General features: G+C 34.5%; 1 protein-coding gene across 24 annotated transcripts in view; it reads right to left on the bottom strand.

Moving 5' to 3' along the window:
- The window catches only part of ATRX (ATRX chromatin remodeler), a 255,985-nt gene that overhangs the window by 69,942 nt on the left and 160,140 nt on the right, over window positions 1-25,903 (bottom strand). For all 24 annotated transcript variants that reach the window (XM_081043771.1, XM_081043772.1, XM_081043775.1 and 21 more), the window contains 5 exons: window positions 15,007-15,137; window positions 14,399-14,487; window positions 14,102-14,274; window positions 6,647-6,800; window positions 3,463-3,569 (listed from right to left, as the gene is read on the bottom strand). In XM_081043771.1, coding sequence (XP_080899897.1) covers window positions 3,463-3,569; window positions 6,647-6,800; window positions 14,102-14,274; window positions 14,399-14,487; window positions 15,007-15,137 — 654 coding nt within the window. The remainder of the gene's footprint in view (window positions 1-3,462; window positions 3,570-6,646; window positions 6,801-14,101; window positions 14,275-14,398; window positions 14,488-15,006; window positions 15,138-25,903) is intronic.

The raw sequence follows: 25,903 nt of genomic DNA, 5'->3' as shown, positions 1-25,903 counted from the left end.
AAAAAAGCTGAGTAATATTCCATTATACATGTGTAGCACATTTTGTTTATTTATTCATCCACCACTGTACACTTCGGTTGTTTCAACCTTTTCAGTATTGTGAATAATGCTACTATTAATATGGGTATACAAATATCTCTTTGAGACCATGCTTTAAATTCTTTTGGTTATATACCAACAAGTAGCATTACTGGATCATATGAAAATACTAGTTTTAATTTTTTGAGGAACCACCAGCCATACTGTTTTCTATGGTGGCTGCAAAATTTTACATTCTCACCAACAGTGCACAAGGGTTCCAATTTCTCCACATCGTCACCAACCCCTTGTTATTTACTTTTTTGTAACAGTAGCCATCCAATTGTGTGAGAGGTTGCATCTCAGATTTTCAGTTCTCTAATAACTAGTGAACATGTTTTCCTGAGTCTGGTGGTCATTTATGTATCATCTTTGGAGAATATCTATTCAAGTCTTATGCCCATTTTTTGAATCATGTTGCTTTTTCTTGTTGAGGTGTAGTAGTTGTGTATGTGTTCTGGATATTAACACCTTATGAGATATATGATTTGCAAGTATTGTCTCCTATTCTGTAGGTTCCATTTTCACTCTGATAAAATGTTAAATTTTATGTTATATATATTTTACAATAATAACAACAACCCACAAGAAAAACCAGGTCCAAATAGCTTCACTGCTGAATCTGGCAAACATTTTAAGAAGAATTAATACCCATTCTTTCCAAACTGTTCCAAAAAATAGAAGATGGAACACTTCCCAACTCAGTAAGTCAGTCAAATAGTAGCCTACTATCAAAACCATACGAGAAAACAAAACTGAAAACTAGTATCTCTTATGTATAAGGAGGCACAAATCCTCAATAAAATAGCATACTGAATGCAGTAATATATAAAGAAATTATACACGATGGCTGAGATTTATTCCAGGTATGCAAGGTTGATTTAAAATATAATAATCAAAGTGATATGTCATATCAATAGAATTTTTAAAAACCCCATCTCAATGGACACAGAGAAATGATTTGACGATATCCAACATATTCATGATAAAAAAAAACACTCAAAAAACTGGAAATAGAAGGGAACTTCCTCAACTTGATAAACAGCAACAATGAAAAAACTAAAGCTAAAACCATACAAAACAGTGAAAGCTAAAACTATACACAATAGTGCAAGATCAGATTGTTTTCCTCTAAGTAAGATCAGGAACAAGAAAAGGATGTCTGCTCTTGCCACTTCCATTTGACAGTATACTGGAGGTTCTAACCAGGTAAATTGGGCAAGAAAAAGTAATCCACATTGGAAAGGAAAAAGGAAATTATCTCTGTTTGCAAATGACATGACCTTGTATATGAAACATCCTTTAACAAATGGACTAAAACAGAAGTATATAAATGATTTAAATACAAAACTCAATTTATACATTTACAATGAAAAATACAAAAATGAAATTAAGAACACAATTCCATTTACAATACCATCAAAAAGAATAAAGTAGAAATAAATTTAACACAAGAAGTGAAAAATGCACACACTAAAAATGACAAAACACTGGTGAAAGAAATTAAAGACCTAAATAAATGGTAAAACATCTCATGTTCGTTGATCAGAATACTTAATATTGTTAAGATGACAGTACTTCCTAAAACGAACTAGATATTCAACACAATCCCTTTCAAAATCCGAGTTGACATCTCTGTAGAAATTTACAAACTGATTATAAAATTTACATGGAATTGCAAGGGACCCAGAATAGCCAAAACAATCTTAAAGAATAACAAAGTAGGAAGACTCACACTTCCAAAACTTACTTTCAAAGCAACAGTAATCAAGACAGTGTGTTACTAGCGTTAAGGAGTGACATATAGGTCAATGGAATAGAACTATACAAATCTCCATCTCCATGATCAATTGATTTTCAACAAGGGAAGAATACTCTTTTTTGAAGGGAAGAATACTCTTTTCAAAAACTAGTGCTAGGACAATTGCATAGCCATAACAAAAGACTGAAGTTGGACACTTACCTCTCACTATATATAAAAATTAACTCAAAATGGATCAAACATCTAAATGTAAGAGCTAAAAGTATATAATTCTTTGACGGAAACATAGGGGTACATCTTCATGAACTTGGATTTGGCAATGGTTTGTTAGATATGACACTAAAACCACAAGTAACAAAAACATAAACTGGACTTCACCAAAATGAAAAACTTTTGTGCTTCAAAGGACACTACCAGGAAAGAGAAAAGACAACTACAGAATGAGATAAAATATTTACAAATCATATATTTGATAAGGACCTGGTAATGCAGACAAAAAAACAAAACAAAACAAAACAAAACAAAAAACCTGTCAACTCAATACCATAAAGACAAATAACCCAATTCAAAAATGGGCAAAGGACCTGAATAAACATTTCCCCCCAAAAATATACAAATGGCCAACAAGCACATGAAAAGATGCTCAACATTAATAATTAGAGAAACACAAATGAAAATCATAATGAGATACAACTTCACAGCCACTAAGATGACTACAATTTATTTTTTTAAGTAGAAAACAGGTGTTGGCGAAGCGGTGAAAAATCAGAAGCCCTGTACACTGCTTGTGGGAATGTCAAAGTGCAGCCAGTGTGGAAAACAGTTTGGTGGTTCCTCAATAAGTTAAACATAGAATTATCATATGACCTGTTCTCCATTCCCAGGTATATATAGAAAATAATTGAAAACAGATGTTTAAATAAATAAAACCTTGTATACAAATGTTCATAGCAGCACTATTCACAATAGCCACAAGGTGAAAACCACCCAAATATCCATGAATGAATGAATGGAAAATCAAAATGTGGGTATTCTCCAAACAATGAAATTTTATTAGGCCATAAAAATGAATGAAGTACTGGCAAAATGAATGAACCTTGAAAACATGCTATGTGAAAGAAGCCAGTCACAAAACACCACATATAATATGAATCCATTTATGTTAAAGGTTCAGAAAGGTCAATCTATAGAAACAGAAAGTAGAATAGTGATTGCTTAGGAGAGGAAAAGATGGAAGGGAAAGGTAGGAGAGTGACAGGTAAAGGGTACGGGGTTTCTTGGGTGGTGATTCAATTTTTCGAAAACTGACTTGGTAATAGTTGCACAACTCTGTGAATATACTACAAACTATGGAACTGTACACTTTAGATGGTTGAATTGCACAGTATGTGAATTATGTCTCAATAAAGTTATTTAAAAAACAAAATTTTTGAAGTTATGCTCTAATTGCAACAACAAAGACCATAATTATGTGGATAAAAATAAGAATCAAAGTGGAGAAAAACATGGATATATTAGGGTGTGGGTCTGGGTAGTATTTTTTCTTTTACTGTTAAAATGTTTATACAGTATGTATAAATGAATGTTTTAAAAAATATGATACAGAAATGTTTGTAACTCACCTTTATAAATAAGAGGTTTATCTTTATCTTCTGTTTTCTCCCTACTAGCCAATTCAAGAAAATCTTCAATTAAGTCCAGAGATATGAGAGACTGGCTAAAAACAAGGCTAAAAAAACAGATGAGTGTTCATGGATTAGAAGATTTACACAGTAAAGATATCACTTCTTCCAAAATTGATCTACAAATTCAGCAAGATTCCAATCAAAACCCCAGTAAGATTTTTTTGTAGAAATTAACAAGCTGATTTGAAAGTTTATGTAGTAATGGCAAGCACACAGAGTAACTAAAACCATTTTGAAGAGAAAAAGTTGGAGGCCTAACGCTACAGGATTTCAACATTTACAAAGTTAGAGTAATCAAAACAATGTAGTGCTGTTGAAGTGACAAGCACAAATCAATGGATCAGAACAGAGTCGACACAAAAAGCCACAACATAGTTAATTGGTTTTTGACACAGAGGCAAAGGCAATCCAGTGGGAAAAGGACAGTCTTTTCAACAATGGTCTTGGCAAAACTACACATCCTATTTAAAAAAAAAGAACTTTGGCCTAAACCTCATACTTTATGCAAAAATTAATTCAAATGGAGAATAAATCTAAACGTAAACTGTAAAACTACAGAATGTTTAGAAGACCACAAAAAATAATAGCTTCATAACTTGGGGTTAGACCAACAATTCTTAGACTTGACAACAAAAATATAATCTATGAAAAAAACGTTGATAAACTGGACTTCATCAAAATTAAAAACTTTTACTCTGCAAAACACACTGTTTAGAGACTATGAGAAAAAAAATATCCTACTAAAAGTATTTGAGGAATTTTAGATTGTACACATTGTGAAATGCTTTGCTATTCCATTTCAAATATGTCTCGAAATTCTTGATTCTGTATCTCAGTAGTTCTCTAACTTTATACTCATTAAAACTATTTGTTCACATAAAGTCTTATGTTAAAATAAAACATAATATAAAAGCAAGGTGTTTTGGGGATTGGGGGAGAAGGAAAAGTGCTAATGGCCCCTCACCCTATGCTCTAGGTCATCAGCTTACACAGCTTCTGAGAAATAGTTTGAAAACCACTACTGTAATCTATCCAATTGGTGAGAAGTGGATATAATAACACACTGGAAGTGAGAAAGAATCTAGAAAAAATATAGGAGAATTCACTCTCTCCCTTCTATAAGCAAATGAAGTAGGTCAGTATACAAGGAACTAGACACCTGTAAGCAAGCATATTTTTTGTTTTGATTCTGAAAGTTATAATGTAGGAGAGAGAGGTGCTTATCACTCCAGAAGATCCTTCACCCCTCAATGCTAGATGTCTTCAAATTTAGAACTAAAAAGAACTGAAGCTATGAAACAGCCGTTGGGAGTTAACATATGCATTTACTATTGTATGGCTTCCTGAACTCTGCACTGTGGAGTACTGTCTACCAGCTGGTACTCCTAGAATACTGGTAAGGAAATGAATTGACTCCTGGTATTCAGCATCAATGACTAGGAGCTATGCCTTGATCCCGCAGTAGATTATCTTTTCCAGAATCAAAAACTTTATTGAATCAATTCTTTCTAAACTACAAAATAAGTTTTTGACAGTTCCCATAACAGGGAAAACTAAAATTCTTAGAAATATTAATTATTTAATTGGAATTAATCTGGAATTTGGGCTACTATTCCAGAAAAAGGTTGACTTGAGTCAATTAGCATTAAGGCTGGTTCTGGGAACCACTGAGCTCAGATAGTCTCACTATGAGAAAGGTAATGAAGTTGCTATAAACTAATGGTTATCTCTGTTAACCTTTTCTAGTTGCAGATAACATGAAGAATTACTGTCCTGATTAGTAATAATTTTCATACTTATATAAACTATTTTGGCTTTATCTATTTTATAAATGACCCATGTGAAAAAATAAAGGCAATACTTATCAAATTCACACATATCAAAAATCTGGAAAAAAGATTCAATCAAAATTTAATATTCAAATGACAGAAAACAAATTAACCAGAAGGGCTGGGCTGAAACCAGTGGTGTACTAGAGTTGGCTGTAATTAGCTTGAAACAGGAATGTGGATTGTCAACATCTCTTCCCACCTGTGACATGTTGGTAGCTTGAGTTGGCCATAGTAGGAACATTTATACCATGGAAATCAGTAAATATTACAAATCAGGAATTTCCTTTCTTGCTTCTTTGCTTTCTCTACAATATACAGAGGGGTGCCAAAAAAATGTATGCACATTTTAAGAAAGGAAAACTGTATTAAAATCAATACTCAATATATACCACTAACAAAAGACGAATACAAAGTCACATTTGACTTCTGCAATTACAAGAGGCACTCAAAGAGGTCACCATCAGCATCCAGATATTTCTGATGACGGCGAACTACTGCTTGAGCAACGTTGACCAAAGTGTCCACTTGTATACATTTTGTGGCACCCCCAGTATATACATATACATGTATAGCATTCATTCACCTATTCATTCATTTGGAGAGTCAGTTTTAGACAGCATATCACTGGCTACAATCACAAAAATTAATTTATCTCTGACCCTGTGAAAATATCAAGTTTCTATTTGGGTCAAAAGATCAACTGAACAAATAGAGAATAGGGAAACCTGATTTAACAACAGTTCTTCTTTAAAAAAAAAAATAGGTGTTTAATTGACCACAAGTTCAATATGAACTTAGATGCTGTAAAAGGGTTCAGAACAAGCCTCTCCAGGATGTGCAACTTTGGCACATTTATTATTTTGAGCTGAAGGTAACTGAGATCCTGAAGGCTCAAGAGAAACTTTTATCAGAAATAACTTTTTATTACCTATCTACAGGGCAGAGCAAACTTCTACTTACTGAACACCTGCTCTTACTCTGCGTGTTGTCCTCCTCCCCTCTGAAGCCTCAGGGCATTTCACCTCATTGTTTAACTCAAGATTACCTTTCTACCTCAGAACCTCTTGTGTATGTGGGGTCTCTGATTCTCTCACATCTGTGGGGTTCCCATTCGTACATATGTAATTAAATTTAGTTGCTTTCTCGTGTTAGTCTCTCTGATGTTGACTTAACTATTAGACCAAATTAATGACATCTTTAGAAAGGAAGTAAACAGATTTCTTCAGATAAATTGTTTAAACAGAAAGGTTATTAAAAGTTTCATTTAACAAAAAGAGTAAAGAACTTACACTTTATCCCCAATTTCCTCTGCCATTCGAAGAATTTCAAAGAGAAGTACCATTTTGCCAGAATGTTCTAAAATCTCAGCATCAGCATCTGTAACAAAATCTTTGTACCAATCTGGAGCTGGACTGCTTGGATTAGAAGAGGAAGCAGCTTTACCTAAATAAAATATATGAAAACATAAATAAGGAGGCAAATAAGGACAGAAACTCAAAGACCCCAAGAGAGGGATTAAGAAAAAAACCAAGAGAAACTGATATAGATCAACCCAGGGAGAGAGTGAGAAAGAAACTGATAGGGATTTGGGAGAGGGGAATGAAACACGCACGCGCACACGCACACGCTCACGCTCAGAGAGAAAAACAACCACTCTAGGAGAGAGAAAGCTTTAGACTAGAGAAATACATGAGGTAGGGGGCTCAGAAAGACAAAGACACTAAGAGACAGAGGCCCTGAAAGAGTATAACCCCCAAAACACATCCCAAGAAACAGGGACTAGGAAAGAAAGAGACTGAAACAGAGACAGAGAGAAGAAGTAAGAGAAGGAAGAATGGAGGGGAGACTGACTGACTCAGAGATGAAGAGAGAAAAGATCTTAGGGGCAGGGACAGGAAATATTTGACTGTGCTACTAGAATTCTGGAAAACTCAAGTATCGATCCAAGAATCACCACATCATATTAAATCATTTTGTTCTTATTTTTACTAAAAACCTTGACTATAAAAGGTGTAAGAAGAAAGTGTTACAAAATGGTCTATTAAAGATCTAAACAAACAGTTCAATTCAAAATAAGGAATATACAGGTTTAACATGTTTTAGTACCTTTTCCCAATTGCTTTCTAATGAAAATTATTTAAAATTTTTATGTATTTTTAAAAAATATTTTACATATCCAGAAACATATATAGAATATAATGAGCACCTGTGTTCCCACATCCCACCTTTATCAAATTCTAACAGTTGTTAAATCTGCTTCTGATGTAGTTGAAGCCTAGTATGTGACCATACCCAGTCACATTTTTTCTTTCTCTCCCTTCTTTGACAAGTAACTAAAAACCTAAATTCCTACCAGAGGGTAAAGGGGGAGGCGGGAGGGAGATGAGGGTAAAGGGGATCAAATATATGGTGATGGAAAGAGAACTGACTCTGGGTGGTGAACACACAATGGGATTTATAGATGATGTATCACAGAATTGTACACCTGAAATCTATGTAACTTTACTAACAATTGTCACCCCAATAAACTTTAATTAAAAAAGAAATAAAAACCTAAATTCCATATTTACTATTCTGTGTATATTATTATATGTTCACTACATGTGTATCCCTAAACTGTACATTATCTTTCATGTTATTAAATTACAGCAGGCCCTCAAATAATGTTGTTTTGTTCAGTTGTTTTGTTATAACGTTGATGAGACATCATAGAAACTTAATTCTTGTTTATATCAATTAGCCTATGGTAAAACTGGTTTCGTTATACACCGTTTCACTTGAACATATCAACATATCAACATGAAGTGAGGATGTACTATATATACCATACTACGTGTATCATTCTACAACTTAACTTTTAACTCAGTGTAGTTTTTCGTTTTTCACTCAAAGTAAGACTTATTCAATATTCTGTCATGTAGTATTTCACTGCATAAATATACCATTATTTATTAGTTCTCATGTTCATAGCCATGTAAGTTATTTCTAATTTTTGTCCACTATGAAATAACTACAATGAAGACTCAATGCTGTTATGTTTTTCTAGAATGTTGTCTACTTCATCTAAGTTTTAAACTGTCTGGCATACAGTTATACTTTTAATTTTTTAAAAACATCACTTTAAACATACTTATTTTATAGTCATCAAATAGTTCCATTATCTGAGGTTCTCGAGAATCTAATCATGCCGTTTGTTTTGTTTATTAACTTTCATCAAGTTGACTAACATATTTTGTTGCTAACTTTTCCTAAGGTGAATTGTTTCCTCCGGTATTCTGTAATTTGTAATTATCATTTAACTTTCAGTGTAGCTGTAATACCATACGGAGAATCCTGAGTAGTGTGAGTTGGGGTCATTTATCTCCACTGATTGTGCATCTGCTTCTTCCAGGTGCTCCAGGGGATCACCAACCCAGAATTACTTTTGAGATTAATATTTCAGCTTGAGATTTTTAGACTATGTAAGTATGGTAAATTCAAACCATAAACTATGTGAGGGAAATCCCATGATTATGAATCCGAGGAAATTATTTTTCCGAGTCCAGAGCCCAAGGCGAAACAGATAACGTTTCTTGTCATTTCCCTGGATTAAAAGATTGAAACATTTTTTTTTCTATCCTACTCTTGCACGGAGTATGTACCCTTTAAAGAGATTCAGTTTTAATTTGGGTTCTAAGAACTCTCCACTTTATAAATGTTTCAAGGCCTTGTGTCCAATCCCTGGATAGGTGAAAACCAAAACTGCTAATCTCAAAATTAGCATATCCCCAAGGATTCCATAGCACAACTTTTTGAATGTACTATTTACCTTATCAGCTCCCTCTTCTTGTGTCTGAGTCCTAGTGATTTCCATTACTTTTAGAGAGGTGATTATACATTTATATTCAAATCACAATGTACTGCCTAAACATTTCACCTATTTACAAGATTCCCTACCTTTCCTTCAATGGCTTGTATTATTTTCTTCTCCTCTTTGCCTGGCAAACTTCTATTCATGCTTTACTATCCTTCACAAGTCAACTAAAATTTCACCTAAGAAAAGCCTCCTTGCAAGGCTGGCCCTTGGCTGTTGTCTGGGAACTTGAATGGCAAATAGTTCCCTGTACTGATATAGAACTTTCCAAGATAAGAGTGCCTAGATTGTTTGTACAAACAATGTGGTCTATTCTGAACACCTATTTTCTCTCTGGGAGTCTGGGATTTGGTAAGAGCCAGGCAGACAGTGCCTGTGTGACTAGTCTCCAATAAAAACTTTTGGCACTTAGTCTCTATTGAGCTTCTCTGGTAGACGACACTTCATATATGTTGTCATAACTTGTTTCTGGAGAAATTAGCACATCCCGTGTGACTCCGCTGGGAGATGAATCTTGGAACGTTATGCCTGGTTTCCTCTGGACTTCACCCCATATACCTTTTTCCTTTGCTGATTTTGCTTTGCACTCTTTCATTATAATAAATCAGTCTTGAATATGACTATGTGATGAGTCCTGTAAATCACCGAAACTGGCGGTGCACTTAGGGACCCCTGCCACATAGCTCATCAAGCAAATATTGACTAATCTCCTTCCAACAATTAGTCAACTTGCACATGAGCAGTACCTATGGAGAATTTTGCAGTTCCACACATTGGTTATCCAAATTTACTAAAGGTAATTTACCTAAGGTGAGAACATCAGCAGTAAAGAAATGCTAGCAAAAAGTTGGTAAAAATGTGACAGCTAGATAAGAAGTCTCAAACCAAAGCTTAGGACAGGCAACAATTTCTGTGCAAATGCAACAGATTCCATTCTAGTTTTGATCCTATTGGATATAATCACAATAACTTACAGTAATGTCTAAAAAATTAAAAAGTGACCCAGAAATATATAATAATATACTCCAATTAAAAAATATTCTGAACATATAATTAAAACTAATAGACATTTTATGCTGATTATTTCATCACTCTCATGGATTAATCATTACTTGTTATAAATTTGTGCTGTGTGTGTGTGTGCATGTGTGTGTGCGTGAGAGAGAGAGAGAAGGAACAGTGAATTGATTAATTAATTAATCAAAGCCACTCCCTAATATTCACTCTGGATACCACAAAATGCTTGTAAGGTAAGGCACAAACACACAAGAAAAAAAGAAAATCATATCAAATAAAAAAAAAACAAACAGAAAATACAAAGAGAAAGCAACACCTTTACCCCTAACTTCTTGAAGCATCTAAATATATATTTACCATATTTATAGCAAGATACACTGTAGTTTAAAAAAAGGTAGCATATCATTAAAACATTATGTGGATAAACAGTAATACTAGTAGAATGGTAAGCTCCATGAGTGCATTTTGTTCAGATATAATACAAGCTTCTACAGCAGTGCCTGTCACATAGTAAGCACCCAACAAATATTTGAATGAACAAATATAGTATACTAGTGACATTACGGTCCTACATCATATACAAAAATTCTATCATAAAAGACGATACCGTACAATTAATTACACACATTTTAAATTGTAAATGCTCATCGATAAAGCTTACTCTAAAAATATTGAAATAACAATAAATTGAATATTTTGAAGTAGTTTATATAGTCATTTCCACCTCACATTAACTGTCCTAATAAAATATTAAAACACAGAAATGGGGATGCTGTAAGGTATATTTAAATGACCTATTCAGGGGCCGGCCCGGTGGCGCAGGCGGTTAGAGCTCCGTGCTCCTAACTCCGAAGGCTGCCGGTTCGATTCCCACATGGGCCAGTAGGCTCTCAACAAAAAAATAAATAAAAAATGTATACACACACATAAATGACCTATTCAGGACTCTGCTTCTTAGAAAATTCAGAAAGCTACTGCAAAGAAATTAAACAGAAACTCTTTGAAGTAAAACTAAAATATGCAGTGAAAATCATGTTATAGCTCAAGTACAGCCATCTACTTATTTACCGTATTTTGCCATGTATTATCCATACTTTCTTGCACAAATTGGTGAGGGAAAAATAAGGATGTGCATCATACATGGGTAGTACTAATTCTGTGTCTATATAGATGTTTTTAATTCTTTTATTTACGCTTATGAGTTAAAAATGTAACTCTAGAAATCAATAACGATATCCGTATGCAAAATAATATACTGGAATACAATAATCGGTTTTGTTGAACTTATGATGACCTTCCAACAATGAAGAGTTTTGGGCCTTCTATGACGCGTAAATATTGTAAATTTGTTACCAGTACATAAAATTTCTTGTACCTTGTATCTGTTCCTGTGTTTTGTAATTATTTGTTAAATAAAATTTCTTGTACCATAATATGTTTTAAAAATGCTAAAATTCTTTTATAATACAAAAAACAAGTACCTAAATATAAACAAATAAAAATTTGAGTTAAAAAATTAAAACAAAAGATTTTCTTCCCCTGAAAGTTTTGGGCCAAATACATAGGTGCGTGTTATACATGGCAAATTACAGAAATATCCATTTCAAATCCTAGGTACAACATTTTGGCCCTTTAATACTTCCTATTCAGGTTTTCTTACATTTACTACCATGTTTCCCCAAAAATAAGACCTGGCTGGACCATCAGCTCTAATGCGTCTTTTGGAGCAAAAATTAATATAAGACCCAGTATTTAATATTATATTACATTATATTATATTATATTACATTATAAGACTCAGTCTTACATTATAGTAAAATAAGACCGGGTCTTATATTAATTTTTGCTCCAAAAGACACATTAGAGGTGATGGTCTGGCCAGGTCTTATTTTCGGGGAAACATGGTATAAGAAAGTAATTTTTAAAAAAAATTACAGTACCAGCTATGTACGAGTATGTCTATATCCTATGATCTACTCAGCTTTATATGGACTTAATCTAGATCTATAGAACAAAATTAGATTTTTATCATCTATTTGTTCTAAAAAATGTTTCTGGTAAACTATACATGTACACAATTGCAAAAATATAAAATATATCCATATGTGAATGACTTCCATTTGACTGCACATAGCTAAAATGAAACAAAGACCCTAGACAAGTAGTCAGTTTGTCATTTGGAAACCACAGCCTTCCCTGGCTGCTTTTAAGCTTATAACATGTAGCCACCTACTCTCTGCCCCAACTCTTTCCAACCTTTTTCACATTATGGCATATACGGAAAGCAGTAACACTCATACGCAACACCAGCAAAAATGGAAGAGGTCACTCCATCATCTGGAGGTGACTCCGATACCTCAGACCCCACTTGTACTTCCAAGTGATGAAGGGATCAATACCTTAGCATACATTTATGTAACCCATTTATAGCACAGGATGAGTCATTCTGGTAAATCTACTCTCTCTCTCTTCTCTGAACCATAAGCTATGAGAAAAAAATTTCAAAACGAATGTTATGAGAAAATCATTCCCAGGAACACAAACTCTAAGCTATTTATTTCTAATTATAAGATGACAGATTGAGGAGAATTTTAAGTAAAAAGGCAGGTTGGGAGGGCAAGAGAGGAGATAACAGGAGCTTCACATTACCTAAAATTAAACTATAACCACTCCTTTACTATTCTTAGAAAACTACATTATTTATATCTAATTGGAAAATGAACATTAATAAACTGCCTTTATAGGGTAGCAGGAGAAAAGGAGAGAAATTTTGCAGTTTAATTTTTACTATTCTCCTAATTTCTTAGGGAAGTAAGCCAGGGTCTGTGGTTAGGCTACCATCTTGTCTATTCCAAGGAGGTAATGAAGAGAGAAATGTTTATCAATGAATTGCCAAAATAGTTCAGTTGCAGGCCTGGGACCAGCTAACCTTGAGGACAGGATCATTTGCCTAATTGGCACCCACATCTCCATATCTCTCTTCTCTTCACAGACAGTCAACTGCTTTGCTCCATGACTCCCAAATGCCAAAAATTTACAGCTATTTACACTGTCCTGTCTTTAGATCTTTGGTTTCCTATTTCAAATATTCAGATATTTAGAACCCAAATTCCTAGATACCCAGTCAGGCTGTACTGGGAAGATACAGAGCCTCAACACTAATTTTTCAAATGTAGATACAGATAAACACAAATTTACCAATGGGCAGTTCAATCAAAAACTTTCACTGTGTGTACACTCATGCACAACAGAAAGAAAGAGAAAGCAACAGAGGTGACACAAACTATACATGAAAGACAGGAGACCTAAAGTCGACAACAATGATAAATTATTGAACAACAATGAACAATTACAAAGGAAAAAGACTAAACCATTAAAACGAATTTCACTATACAAAATTAATTACAATCATACTTGATTCCCTGAAATGCTTCCAGGTATCTATAAATAGTTAAGTGAAACTACCAGGGTGGCTTGGAGATTGGATGTATCTATGGCTGAATCCCACTTGTACCAATCATTTATAAAAATAAAGATATCAACAACACTGCAAGGCTGCTCATGAATTAAGTTAGCTAACACATGGAGTGAAAATAATACAGAGCTTAGTTGTATACATGTAAATAAACATTACTTTTTTCTTTTTTTCTTTCCTCTTAAATATCAGAGAGCACAGTGCTTACTTATAATTAAACATTCGTTATATATTTCTTGTTATTATGTCTATACCTGATTATCCTAGATACTTACTAATTGAAGGAAGATACTCCTTTGAGCCAACTAGAGAGAATTCATAACTGAAAAAAGGTAGTGACATGAGAATGCTATATTTTCTAATCAATGTTCCATGACAAAGGCAACATTCATTACTCACTTTCTTCCAGTTTTATAGAAACTGAGGGATTGTTTCCTGTTTCATCCACATTTCCTTCACCACCTCCTCGAGACCTTGAATTCCAGACTTTAATAACTTCAACATCATTGTCACTGCCACTTCCACTTGAGCTACTCCCCTTTTTCCCCTTTTTCCCCTTAGTTTTCTTCTTTCTAAAGAAAGAACAAATTCAAATTATTAGAAAAGCATAGTAAAGATACAGTGCCAATTATCAGGACAATAAGCAAGTAGGGATTTTTATCGTGTCAACACAGGGCACAAAAGCATTCAATTTACTTTGCATAATCATCGGAGCTTAAACTCATGGAGGTTTCATCGGAATCTGAAGCTATAAATTCATCCATACTGTCTTCATCAAAATATCCCTAGAGAAAAAAAAAAAGATAAATGTTTTAATAGTTTATTTTCAACTTATATTGGAAATTATAATGATGTTTATTTCTTTCAGCATAAGTTAATTGTCATGAGATGAGGAAGAACTAAGAAACTATCTATCATGAATCAGAAAAATATAGGAAACATGACAGATATGACTACTAAATGCATTGTGAGGTCTTGGATTGATCATAAAAAAGAAAAAAGATGTAAGTACAAAACCTGATGAAATCCAATTAAAGTCTGCTGTTTAGTTAATAGTACTGACACAATGTTAATTTCTTAGTTTTGATCATTTTACTATGGTTATAAAAGATGTTAAAATTAACATCGAATGCTCCTTCCATAACCATAATGCATTCAAACATACAGAAATTAACGGAATAAAATAGGCTGAGTTACTATATCACAGCAAAATGCCGTAAGTCTATATAGACCACCCTTTTTCCTAAGTTACTATTCTGCCCCCAACAGATACCTGTTAATCAATTTTAGGTTACTTGATTTACCTTGTTTTCTTTGCTAATGTAGTCCAGCTGCAAACACCAAGGATGAGTCCAGATTCTACTTAACATCTGAAAATCTTGGAAAAGTTTTGCACCCGCTTTTCCTCTCCCACCTTCACTGCTATTACCTACACCTGATCAAAAGAAAAACAGTTAAAGACATAAAAATTTTCTATTTCAACGTAGGTATTTCTAAATTATGGCTTTTAACTTTATATGTTCCATGAACTCCTTTGGCAGTGTAGAGAAGCTTACAGACACTCTTTCTCAGAATAATGTTTCGGACCACATAAAATAAATAGAATTACAAAAGAAACCAATTATACAGAAATTATCAAAATATTTAAAAAACAAATCTGTGATATAGTAATATGTGCACTTTATTAATGCATTAAATAAATATATATATATATAGCAGCAAGTCTAACAATTACCTGAAATTCTGAAGTATTGCTAAAGGTATATAATTTTGAGATATCATTAACAACAACATATAGAAATAATTAGAAAAAAATGCTACAATTTTCTTGGAGGTTAGTGAATATTAATACATAATTTTTCTTATTTAGGCTCATATACCCCTGAAATTCTATCCACAGACACTAGATTACAAACTCCTGTTTTAGATAAAGCCTCTTTCTGCATACTTCTTTAGCAACTCATTATAACTATTCTTAGAAAAGAAAGTACTTCGAAAAATTATGTTTTTCAAGTTGAAATCATTAGATTTCTTCTGCCCAGAGTAATTTCAACAAAATTATATTGTTCTATGAAAGTTAAATGAAAATTGAAATGAATTCACATTTCATTAATATGATAAAATTATCAAGTGGGTAAAATGCAAAATAAAGCTAATTAAGATTTCTAAAAAATGGGTGTTTTTCTTTTTGGAATTTTAAGTAACATGTTTTTTTTCTGTCCAGTTTTAAAACATGTAAATTCACTGATAATTAGTAACTCTTGCCATCATTAGTGACGAGAAAATTTAGTAATGATGTGAAACACCAAATAAAAATGCAATACTGATTATTTTGCATGATTAGAGGCATTTCCACTGTGGATGATAGAAATCGCTGCTGTGAAAAAGGGTATCTAGTTTCTTTTTTTTTTAATTAAAGTTTATTGGGGTGACAATGATTAGTAAAGTTACATAGGTTTCAGGTGTATTCTGTAATGCATCATCTATATACCACATTGTGTGTTCACCACCCAGAGTCAGTTCTCTTTCCATCACCATATATTTGATCCCCTTTACCCTCATCTACAACCCCCCACCCCTCTTACCCTCTGGTAACCACTAAACTTTTGTCTGTGTCTGAGTTTTTGTTTCATCATTTGTTTGCCTTGTCCCTTTGTTCTTTTCAGTTTTATATCCCACATATTAATAAAATCTTATGGTTCTCGACTTTTCTGATTTAGTTTGCTTAGCATAATAATCTCCAGATCCAACAATGTTGTTGAAAATGGCACTATTTCATCTTTCCTTAGGGCAGAATAGTATTCTATTGTATATACATACCACATCTTCTTTATCCAGTCATCTATCGAAGGACCCAAAAGATCTGAATATATTTATCTGTAAAGATATATGTGCTCTGATGTTCACTGCAGCTTTACCTATGGAGGCCAAGACAAGGTATCTAATTTCTTGATATACAACTCTTCATGGCATTCCTTTATAATTCTTTTATGCTATTTAATTTTTGATTTTAGTTATTTGCATCTTCTCTATTACTTTGTAAGTACAGTTAAAGAGTTATCAATTATGTTGATGTCTTCAAAGAACCAACTTACAGTTTCAATGATTTTCTCCAGTTTTTCTTTTTTTTCTTTTATTTCTGTTAAGGTCAGTACTTATGCTATTTAATTTTTGATTTTAGTTATTTGCATCTTCTCTATTACTTTGTAAGTACAGTTAAAGTTATCAATTATGTTGATGTCTTCAAAGAACCAACTTACAGTTTCAATGATTTTCTCCAGTTTTTCTTTTTTTTCTTTTATATGTACTTTTGCTCTAGCTTTTATTATTTACTTCCTTCTACTTGCTTTGCATTGTTTGCTCTTATTTTAGTTTCTTAAGGTAGAAAGTTAGATTATAAGATTGAGAATTTCCTCTATTTTAACATGCATTTACAGCTATAAATTTCCCTTTAAGCATTGCTTTACCTGCATCCCATATTTTAGTACCTTGTGCTTTTGTTTTTATCTCTAAATATTTTCTAATTTTCCTTGTGATTTCTTCTATGACCCACTGATTCTTTAGGAGCTTGTCATTTACAAATATTTGTTAATTTTCCAACTTTCCTTCAGTTATTGGTTTGTGACTTCATTCCAGTGTGGTTAAAGAAAATATTTTGCATGATTTTATCCTTTTATACTAATTGAGGCTTGTTTTATAGTCTAAAATATGATCTATTTTGAAAAGTGCTCCATGTGCACTTGAGAGTAATGTGTATCCTGCTGCTAGGTCTAGTTCATTTCCTTCATTTTTCAAGTCTTCTATTTCCTTGTTCATCTTCTGCTCAAGCTGTTCTATTATTGAAAGCCTTATGTGTTTTTAAAAGTAATGTAAAGAAAAGATACTTCCAAAAAGGTAAGCTAAAAACTACCATTTTATTCTAAGAAAAATTGACAAGTCAATTTTTGCGAGATTTTTTTGGGGGGAGGGAACTACTGTTCTACATATTACAAATATTACATAAAATTTTCACAAAACTTTTAGGCCAACTGGCTAAGGTAGAAAAAGGAAGGAAATCTTTACAGAGGAAAAAACTGCAGGTTCCTCCACCTACACTACTGATTTATCAGAACTGATATTCTATGTGGGGAATAGGAACCACATAAAAAGGATATGCTAATAAACCGTCCAAATGAATATCCACAGAAACCTGTCCTCTAATCAAAAGACCATTGAAAATTATTATTGAATCATTCTGGGTTTTTTTTTAATGTTTTGATTTCAAATGGGTTTATTTGGAAAAACTATCACAAAAACGACATAATGAATTAAGAATGACAATTTGTTATTGAACTTAATTTACACTCATGGTTTCTACATGAGATGTTATCATGAGTTCTATATTATACTGAAAAATGGTTCACCAAATATATTCACATCTTAATTCCAGGCACCCATGTATGTTATTCTACATGGCAAAAGGCAATTTGCAGTTACAATCAAGATAAGGACGCTAAAATGAAGACGACCAACCTAGATCATCAGGAGTGCGTTTAATGCAACCACAATGGTCCTTAGAAGAGGGACACAGAAGTAAGAATCACAGGTGATATGATGACATAAACAGAGACTGGAGTGATGCACTTTGAAAGTGGAGAATACAGGCAGCCACCAGAGTTGAAAAAGGTAAGGAAACATTTTCCTTTCCTAGAGTGTTCAGAAGGAGACATCAACCTTGCTGACTTTAGTCCATTGAAATTCACCTTGAACCTCTGACCCCCAAACCTTAAGAGAATAAATTTGTGTTGTCCTAAACCATCAAATTTGTGGGAATTTTTTACAGCATCCCAGTGAAATGTTTTATCAAAACTGGTGCACATCAGAATCAACAGGGTAGTTTGGTAAAGATACAAGTCCTTGGATCTGATTTCTAGAAATTCAGATTCCCTGTATCTGTGATGAGGCACAGAAGTCTAAACTTTCTAAGAAACTTCTTGGATAACTGCTGTGCTATAGAGTATAAGTGAAAAGAGTGTTCGGGGAAAACTTGCTGCTTGAATTAGTTTCCTAGGGCTGCCATAACAAATTACAACAACCAGAAATCTTAAGACAACAAAAATGTACACCTTCACATCTTGGGAGATCACAAGTCTGAAATCAATAACACTGAGACAAAACCAAAGTGTCCATAGAGCCACATGTCCTGTGGAAGCTCCAGGAAAAAATTTGTTCATTGCCTCTTTCTTATGGCCACATCACTCAAATCTCTGCCTCTGTGGTCACACTGCCTCCTCTTCTGTATTAAATCTCCCTCTGCCCCTATCCTACAAAGACATCTAGACAATCCCATCTCAAGATACTCAGTTTAATCTTACCTTTACAAAAATCCCTTTTTCTTACAAGGTAACACTTACAGGTTCCAGGAATTAGGACCTGGCATCCTTTGGTGGCCATTATTCAATCTGCCACACTGCTTTGTGTCCTTGAGGTTATTTAGGGATGAGACTATAGAGCTGAAGCAAACTTTCTAAAAATATAAGACTAAAACCTTTGTATATTCAAATTCCCTTAGACCATTTACAAATTACAATTAAACTATTAAAAACAACCAGTCTCATTGGAGTATTTTGATGATTAATGAGTTGATGACAAGCAAGGAATGGGGGATGATCATAGTAACGTACCATGGCTATAGTTAAAATAACTTTCATACAGTTTCCCTAACTCCTGAAAATCATTTAAAAGAAACTTCCACGCAAATGACTAAAAAGGGTTAATCAAGAGGACCCTGGGGGTGGACTAGCCACTAAGAATTTGAAAACAACTTCTAGATTTCCACACACAGTTTATCACAAAATCCTTAGTAATGAAATAATTCCTTTGTACTATATCTCAGAAATCTGATTTTCTATGCTCTAATGCTCCTTAAGGGTTAACTGTTAGGAATCAAAAACATTTTTGAAAAAAAAAAAACATTTTTGAGCCTAACAAAGACTTAGGAAAGTGTGAAAATCCAAGCAATAACACTCCTACCAAGAGGTGTTCAGAAGAATTCTACACATAATGAACAATAAGTGGAAGAGTATCTCATTGGTATTAGGTATTTCACTGCCACAACACATCAGTGCATGCCCTATAAAGCTGACTTTAAGCAAATGGCTTAGTTTTAATGTCTAAACACATGCTGTTAAAACTGTTCAAGTATAGGGCGGCCAGATAGCTCAGTTGATTAGTGTGGTGCTCTTAATAAGAGGGTTGCCAGTTTGATCCCCACATTGGCTACTATGACCTGCGCCCTCCACAACTGGATTGAAACAACTACTTGACTTGGAGCTGATGGGTCCTGGAAAAACACACTGAAATAAAGTATAAAAAAAAAAACCTGTTCAAGTCTAAATCTACATCTTTTCGTCATAGCGCCTCTAATTCACCACACAGTACAGCAATTTCACATAAAAACTACCACCCTTAAACTATCATGCATAGACCACTAAAAGTGGTTAACATCCTCTGGGGTATGCTTATTGTATTTAGCAGAAAACAGAACAAACAAAGGAATATTTTAAGTAACACAGAGCCCCCATTTCACATCATTAAACAGTGTATCACTAATCCAAATTCCTATTAAGTTTGTTCTTTAATTTTTTATTCAAGTATAGTTAGAATATTAGTTTTTAGGTATACAACATAGTGACTCAACATAAATGTATATACCTTACAATGAGATCACCATGATAAATCCAGTAGCCCTCTGCTACCATGAAAATTACCATGTTATTGACTATATTCCTTGTGCTGTAAACTACACCCACACAGCTTATTTGTTTTCCAACTGAAGTTTGTACCACTTATTCCTCTTCAACTTTTCCACCCACCACTGAAGCCCCTAATCTGGCAACCATCACAATTTTCTCTGTATCTATGTTTGTTTCTATTTTATATTGTTTTTTACATTCTACATGGGTGAAATCGTATGGTATCTGTCATTCTCTGCGACTTACTTATCTTAGTATAATACACTCCAGATCTATCCATGTCGCAAACAAGATTTCATTCTTCTTTTATTGCTGAATAATATTCAATGTTATATAGATCTATCTATCGATCGATACCTATACAACATCTTTTTTATCCATTCATCTATCGATAGACACCAAGATTGCTTCCATATCTTTGCTATTGTAAATATTGATGCAATGAACATAGGGGTGCATATATCTTTTCAAATCAGTGTTTTGGATTTCTTTGGATGAATACCCAGAAGTGGAGTTGCTGGGTTGTATGACAGTTCTATTTTTAATTTTCTACGGAAACTTCATGCTGTTTTACATAGTAGTGACTGCACCAATTTACAAACTCATCAAAAGCCCACGGGGGTTTCCTTTTTTCCACAACCTCACCAACACACGTTATTTGTTGAACTTTTGTATGAGAGCTATTTTGACAGGTGTGAGGTGGTACCTCACTGTGGTTTTGTTTACATTTACCTGATGATCAGTGAGGTTGAGCATCTTCACATGTCTGTTGGCTATCTGTAAGTCTAACATTTCTTTGGAGAAATGTCTATCCATGTACTCTGTTGATTTTTTTAATTAGACATTGTTTTTTCTGATGTTGAGTTGTATGAGCTCGTTATATATTTTGGCTAATAACGCCTTATCAAACATGTCATTTCCAAATGTCTTTTCCCATTCAGTAGTTTATCTATTCATTTTGTTGACAGTTTCTTTGTCTGTGTAGAAGCTTTTTAGTTTGATGTGGACCCATTAGTTTACTTCTGTTTTTGTTGCCCTTGCCTAAGGAGACATATCCAAAAAGACCAATTTCAAAGGGTTTGGTGCCTATGTTTTCTTCTAGGAGTTTTATGGTTTCAGATATCACATTTAAGTCTTTGATCCATTTTAAACTTATTTTTGTATATGGTGTAAATGATCCAGTTTCATTTTTTACATGTACCAGTCCAGTTTTCACTGCTTTTGAAGAGATTGTCATTTCCCAATTGTCTATTCTTACCTCTTTTTTGTAGATTAATTGACCATATAAAGCTAATAAACAGAAATCTGTTGTGTTTCTATATGCTAATAACCAACAATCATAAGGACAAATTAACAAAATAACCCCATTTACAACTGCATCAAAAAGAATAAAATATCTAGGAATAAATTTATCCAACAAGGAGAAAGACCTATACTCAGAAAACTATAAAACATTGAAAAAGAAATTGAAGAGGAGGATGTGAGGGTAATCTGGCTGAGACATCTATCACCCCATGGATTGCCAGGGTTGATTCGGCTGATCTGGCTGGCCAGGTGGGTGCTGTTTCCTTCCTCACCACTCCATTCGTGTCCATCCCGAAGCTGTGTGCTGGGTCGAAGAGAATAGCCTTCCACAATGGAGGAGAGGGCCATTCTTTGGTCAAGGGTATACGAGTAGTTCCCCTGCTAGATCTTCCAAACAAGCTCTCAAGAAATTGAAGAGGACACAAATAAATTGAAGGATATACCGAGCTCATGGGTTGGAAGGATTAATATCACTAAAATGCCTCTACTTTCAAAGCAATATACATATTCAATGCAATCCCTATCAAAACACCAATGGCATTGTCCTCAGAACTAGAACAAATCATTGTAAAATTTATATGGAACCACAAAAGACCCCGAATAGCCAAAGCAACCTTGAGAAAGAACAACAAAGCTGGAGGTATCATATTCCCTGATTTCAAACTATATTGCAAAGCTATAATAATTAAAACACTATGATACTGGCAAAAACCACAGAAACCTATCAATGCAACAGAATGGAGAATGTAGAAACAACCCCTTGTTTATACAGTCAATTAATCTGACTTGAGTTTTAAAAGCCGTAATCACAGACTGTAGTATAGAGGGATCCTAGACTAAGTAGTACCCCCAGAACGCTAGCAGAAACAACTATAAATCCTTTCTGGAGTACCCAATCTTTATCCTACACCTCAAAGAAATCCCATATATAATACTCCAAGGAATATTAGGAACTTGTGGCCAAAAATTACTTAAACACAGAGAAACAAGGTGGTATGCTTAAAAACTGACAGAAACGCGACAGAGGTGAAGAGACATATGAGGTCTGACAACTAAGAGAACTAGCCACCGTGTGCTTACACTGATAGCACTGTATAAACAGTGCTGGTCGTTTTCATAACCTTGGTATATCAGTGTCTCACAACTGTGTTCTTGTTGACATGTGGTAATGTCTTGCTGAGTGGCATTCATTGTTGTTGTGTTTTTCTGTACTGTGGTGAGATGTCTAAACTTGAATTAGAGCAATAAACAAACATAAAATTTCCTGTTAAAAGAGAAGAAGGGAAGGGCCGGCCCGGTGGCTCAGATGGTTGGAGCTCCGTGCTCCTAACTCCGAAGGCTGCCAGTTCGATTCCCACATGGGCCAGTGGGCTCTCAACCACAAGGTTGCTGGTTCAATTCCTCGAGTCCTGCAAAGGATGGTGGGTAGCGGCCCCTGCAACTAAAATTGAACACGGCACCTTGAACTGAGTTGCTGCTGAGCTCCCAGATGGCTCAGTTGGTTGAAGTGCGTCCTCTCAACCACAAGGTTGCCGGTTCGATTCCTTGATTCCTGCAAGGGATGGTGGGCTGTGCCCCCTGCAACTAGCAACGGCAACTGGACCTGGAGCTGAACGGCACCCTCCACAACTAAGATTGAAAGATCAATAACTTGACTTGGAAAAAAGTCCTGGAAGTACACACTGTTCCCCAATAAAGTCCTGTACCCCTTCTGCAATAAAATCTTTTTTAAAAAAAAAGAAAGAGTGGAAGGGAAATCAGGGACATTTTAGTCCAAGTTTATGGGGATAATGCCATGAAGAAAAAGGCAGTATACAAATGGATTAGAAGTTTTTCTGATGGAAGAGAATGTATCACTGATGAAGAGGTCAGAGCAGCCAGTAACGAGCAGATCTGATGAAAGCACTGCAAAATTTCATTGAATCATGCGTCAAAATCGTCGGCTGACTGTGAGAAGTGCAGCAAATGGAGTAAACATCCATAGAAAAACAGGAAAGTCTTAACTGAAAATCATGGTATGAGAAAGGTGTGTGGAAAAATGGTCCCAAAGAAGCTCACCAAACAAAAGCAAAGGAGAGTCAAAGATTGCCAAGACCTTTGGGAGAGGCAAGACAATGTTATGTGCTGGGTTATCACTGGGGATGAAATATGGGTGAACAAATATGACCCTGAAACAAAGTGACAAAGTGCACAATGAAAGTCAGCCAATTTTCCACAACCAGAAAAGTTCCGTCAGTCCAAATCAATAGTCAAAACAATGCTGCTAACCTTTTTTGATTATCAGAGGGATTATTCATTATAAATTTACACCAACTAGACAGTTAACCAAGTTTACTATTTGGAACTGCTAAAAAGGCTGCATGAAAAAGTTACACGAAAACGAACTGAACTTTTGAACAATTCATGGCTCTTGCGTCACAACAATGCACCAGCTCACATGGCACTGTCTGTGAAGGAGGTTTCAGCCAGTAAACAAATAACTATATTGGAACACCCTCCCTACTCACCTGATCTGGCACCCAATGACTTCTTTCTTTACCTGAAGATAAAGGAAATATTGAAAGGAAGACATTTTGATGACATTCAGGACATCAAGTGTAATATGACGACAGCTCTGATGGCCATTCCAGAAAAAGAGTTCCAAAATTGGTTTGAAGGGTAGACTAGGCGCTGGCATTGGTGCATAGTCCAAGTACTCCCCCAAGGGGAATAGTTCGAAGGTGACCATAGTGATGATATTCAGCAATGAAATATATAGCCCTTTTTCTGGGATGAGTTCGCAAACTTAATTTTCAAACCTCATATAAGGATTTCAGAAAGTGGATAATTAGACAGACAATAACTATTTACTATGTTTAAAGAAATGTTAAAAACAATCTTGAAGATACATGCAAGATACAGGAAATCATAAAGAATGAACAATTGGCTGGAAAATAACTGAACAAAACTGTAGATAAAAGAAGTAAGCCACTTATATTTATACAATGGAGTATTACTCGGCCATAAAGAAGAATAAAATCTTACCATTTGCAATGATATGGATGGACCTAGAGAACATCATGCTAAGTGAAATAAGTCAGACAAAGAAAGACAAATACCATATAATCTCACTTATATGTGGAATCTAAAGAATAGAATAAATGAACGAACTAATCAGAAACAGTCTCAAGAGACATAGAGAAAAACTGAGGGTTGCTAGATGGGAGCTGGGTGGGGATGAGGGAGGGATTAGAAAGCACAAAATGGTAACCACAAGATTGACACGGGGATAAGAAAGACAGTTTGGGGAATATAATGAATAATGTTGTAAAGATTTTGTAGTGTATCCAATGGACACTTGTCTTATTAGGGAGACCACGTCATAGATGGTGTACATGCCTGACCACTGCAGTGTATACCTGAAGCAGACGATGAATAACAATGAATATCAAACTATTATTTAACATATATATGGTCACAGGAAGTGAAGTACAATGTAGGGGATAGAGTCAATGGAATTGTAATAGCTATATACGATGTCAGAGGGGTAGTAGATTGGGAGACAGAGGTTATCACTTTGTGGGGGTGTAAATGTCTATTACATTGTTTTGTACACCTAAAACTGAAAAAAAAAGTAAGCCACTGAGTTTTATTACGAATTTTTATTGAGATATAATCTACATCATACAATTTACTGTTTAGAGCAGGGGTGTCCAAACTTTTATCAACGTTTTTCACCAAGGGCCATATGTGGTAAAGTACACAAACAGCCGGGCCACTCACTTGAGGTGAAGTACGTATTGCCTCACCTGGTTTATTTAAGTAAACTAAATATATTTTTGGAATATGCTGCGGGCCAATTAACAATGGATCATGGGCAGCAGTTGGCCCGGGGGCCGCAGTTTGGACACCCCTGGTTTGGAGTATACAATTCAGTGGTTTTTAGTATATTCATAGAGTTGTATATAACCATGACTAAAATCTAGTTATGAAACCATTTTATCACCCCCAAAAGAAACCCTGTACCCCTAAGCCATTATCCCCCAATTTCCTTATTCTTCCTATAGTCTTAGGAAGCAAGTAATGTACTTTCTCTGTATAAATTTGTCTACTCTGGATACTTCATATATATGGAATCATACAACATGTAGTCATTTGTGACTGGCTTCTTTAACGTAGCACA

Source organism: Rhinolophus hipposideros (genome assembly GCF_964194185.1).
Source record: "Rhinolophus hipposideros genome assembly, chromosome: X".
Lineage (NCBI taxonomy): Eukaryota > Metazoa > Chordata > Mammalia > Chiroptera > Rhinolophidae > Rhinolophus > Rhinolophus hipposideros.
The sequence above is the reverse complement of the archived record's forward strand: the minus strand, read 5'-3'. Positions and strand labels throughout refer to the sequence as shown.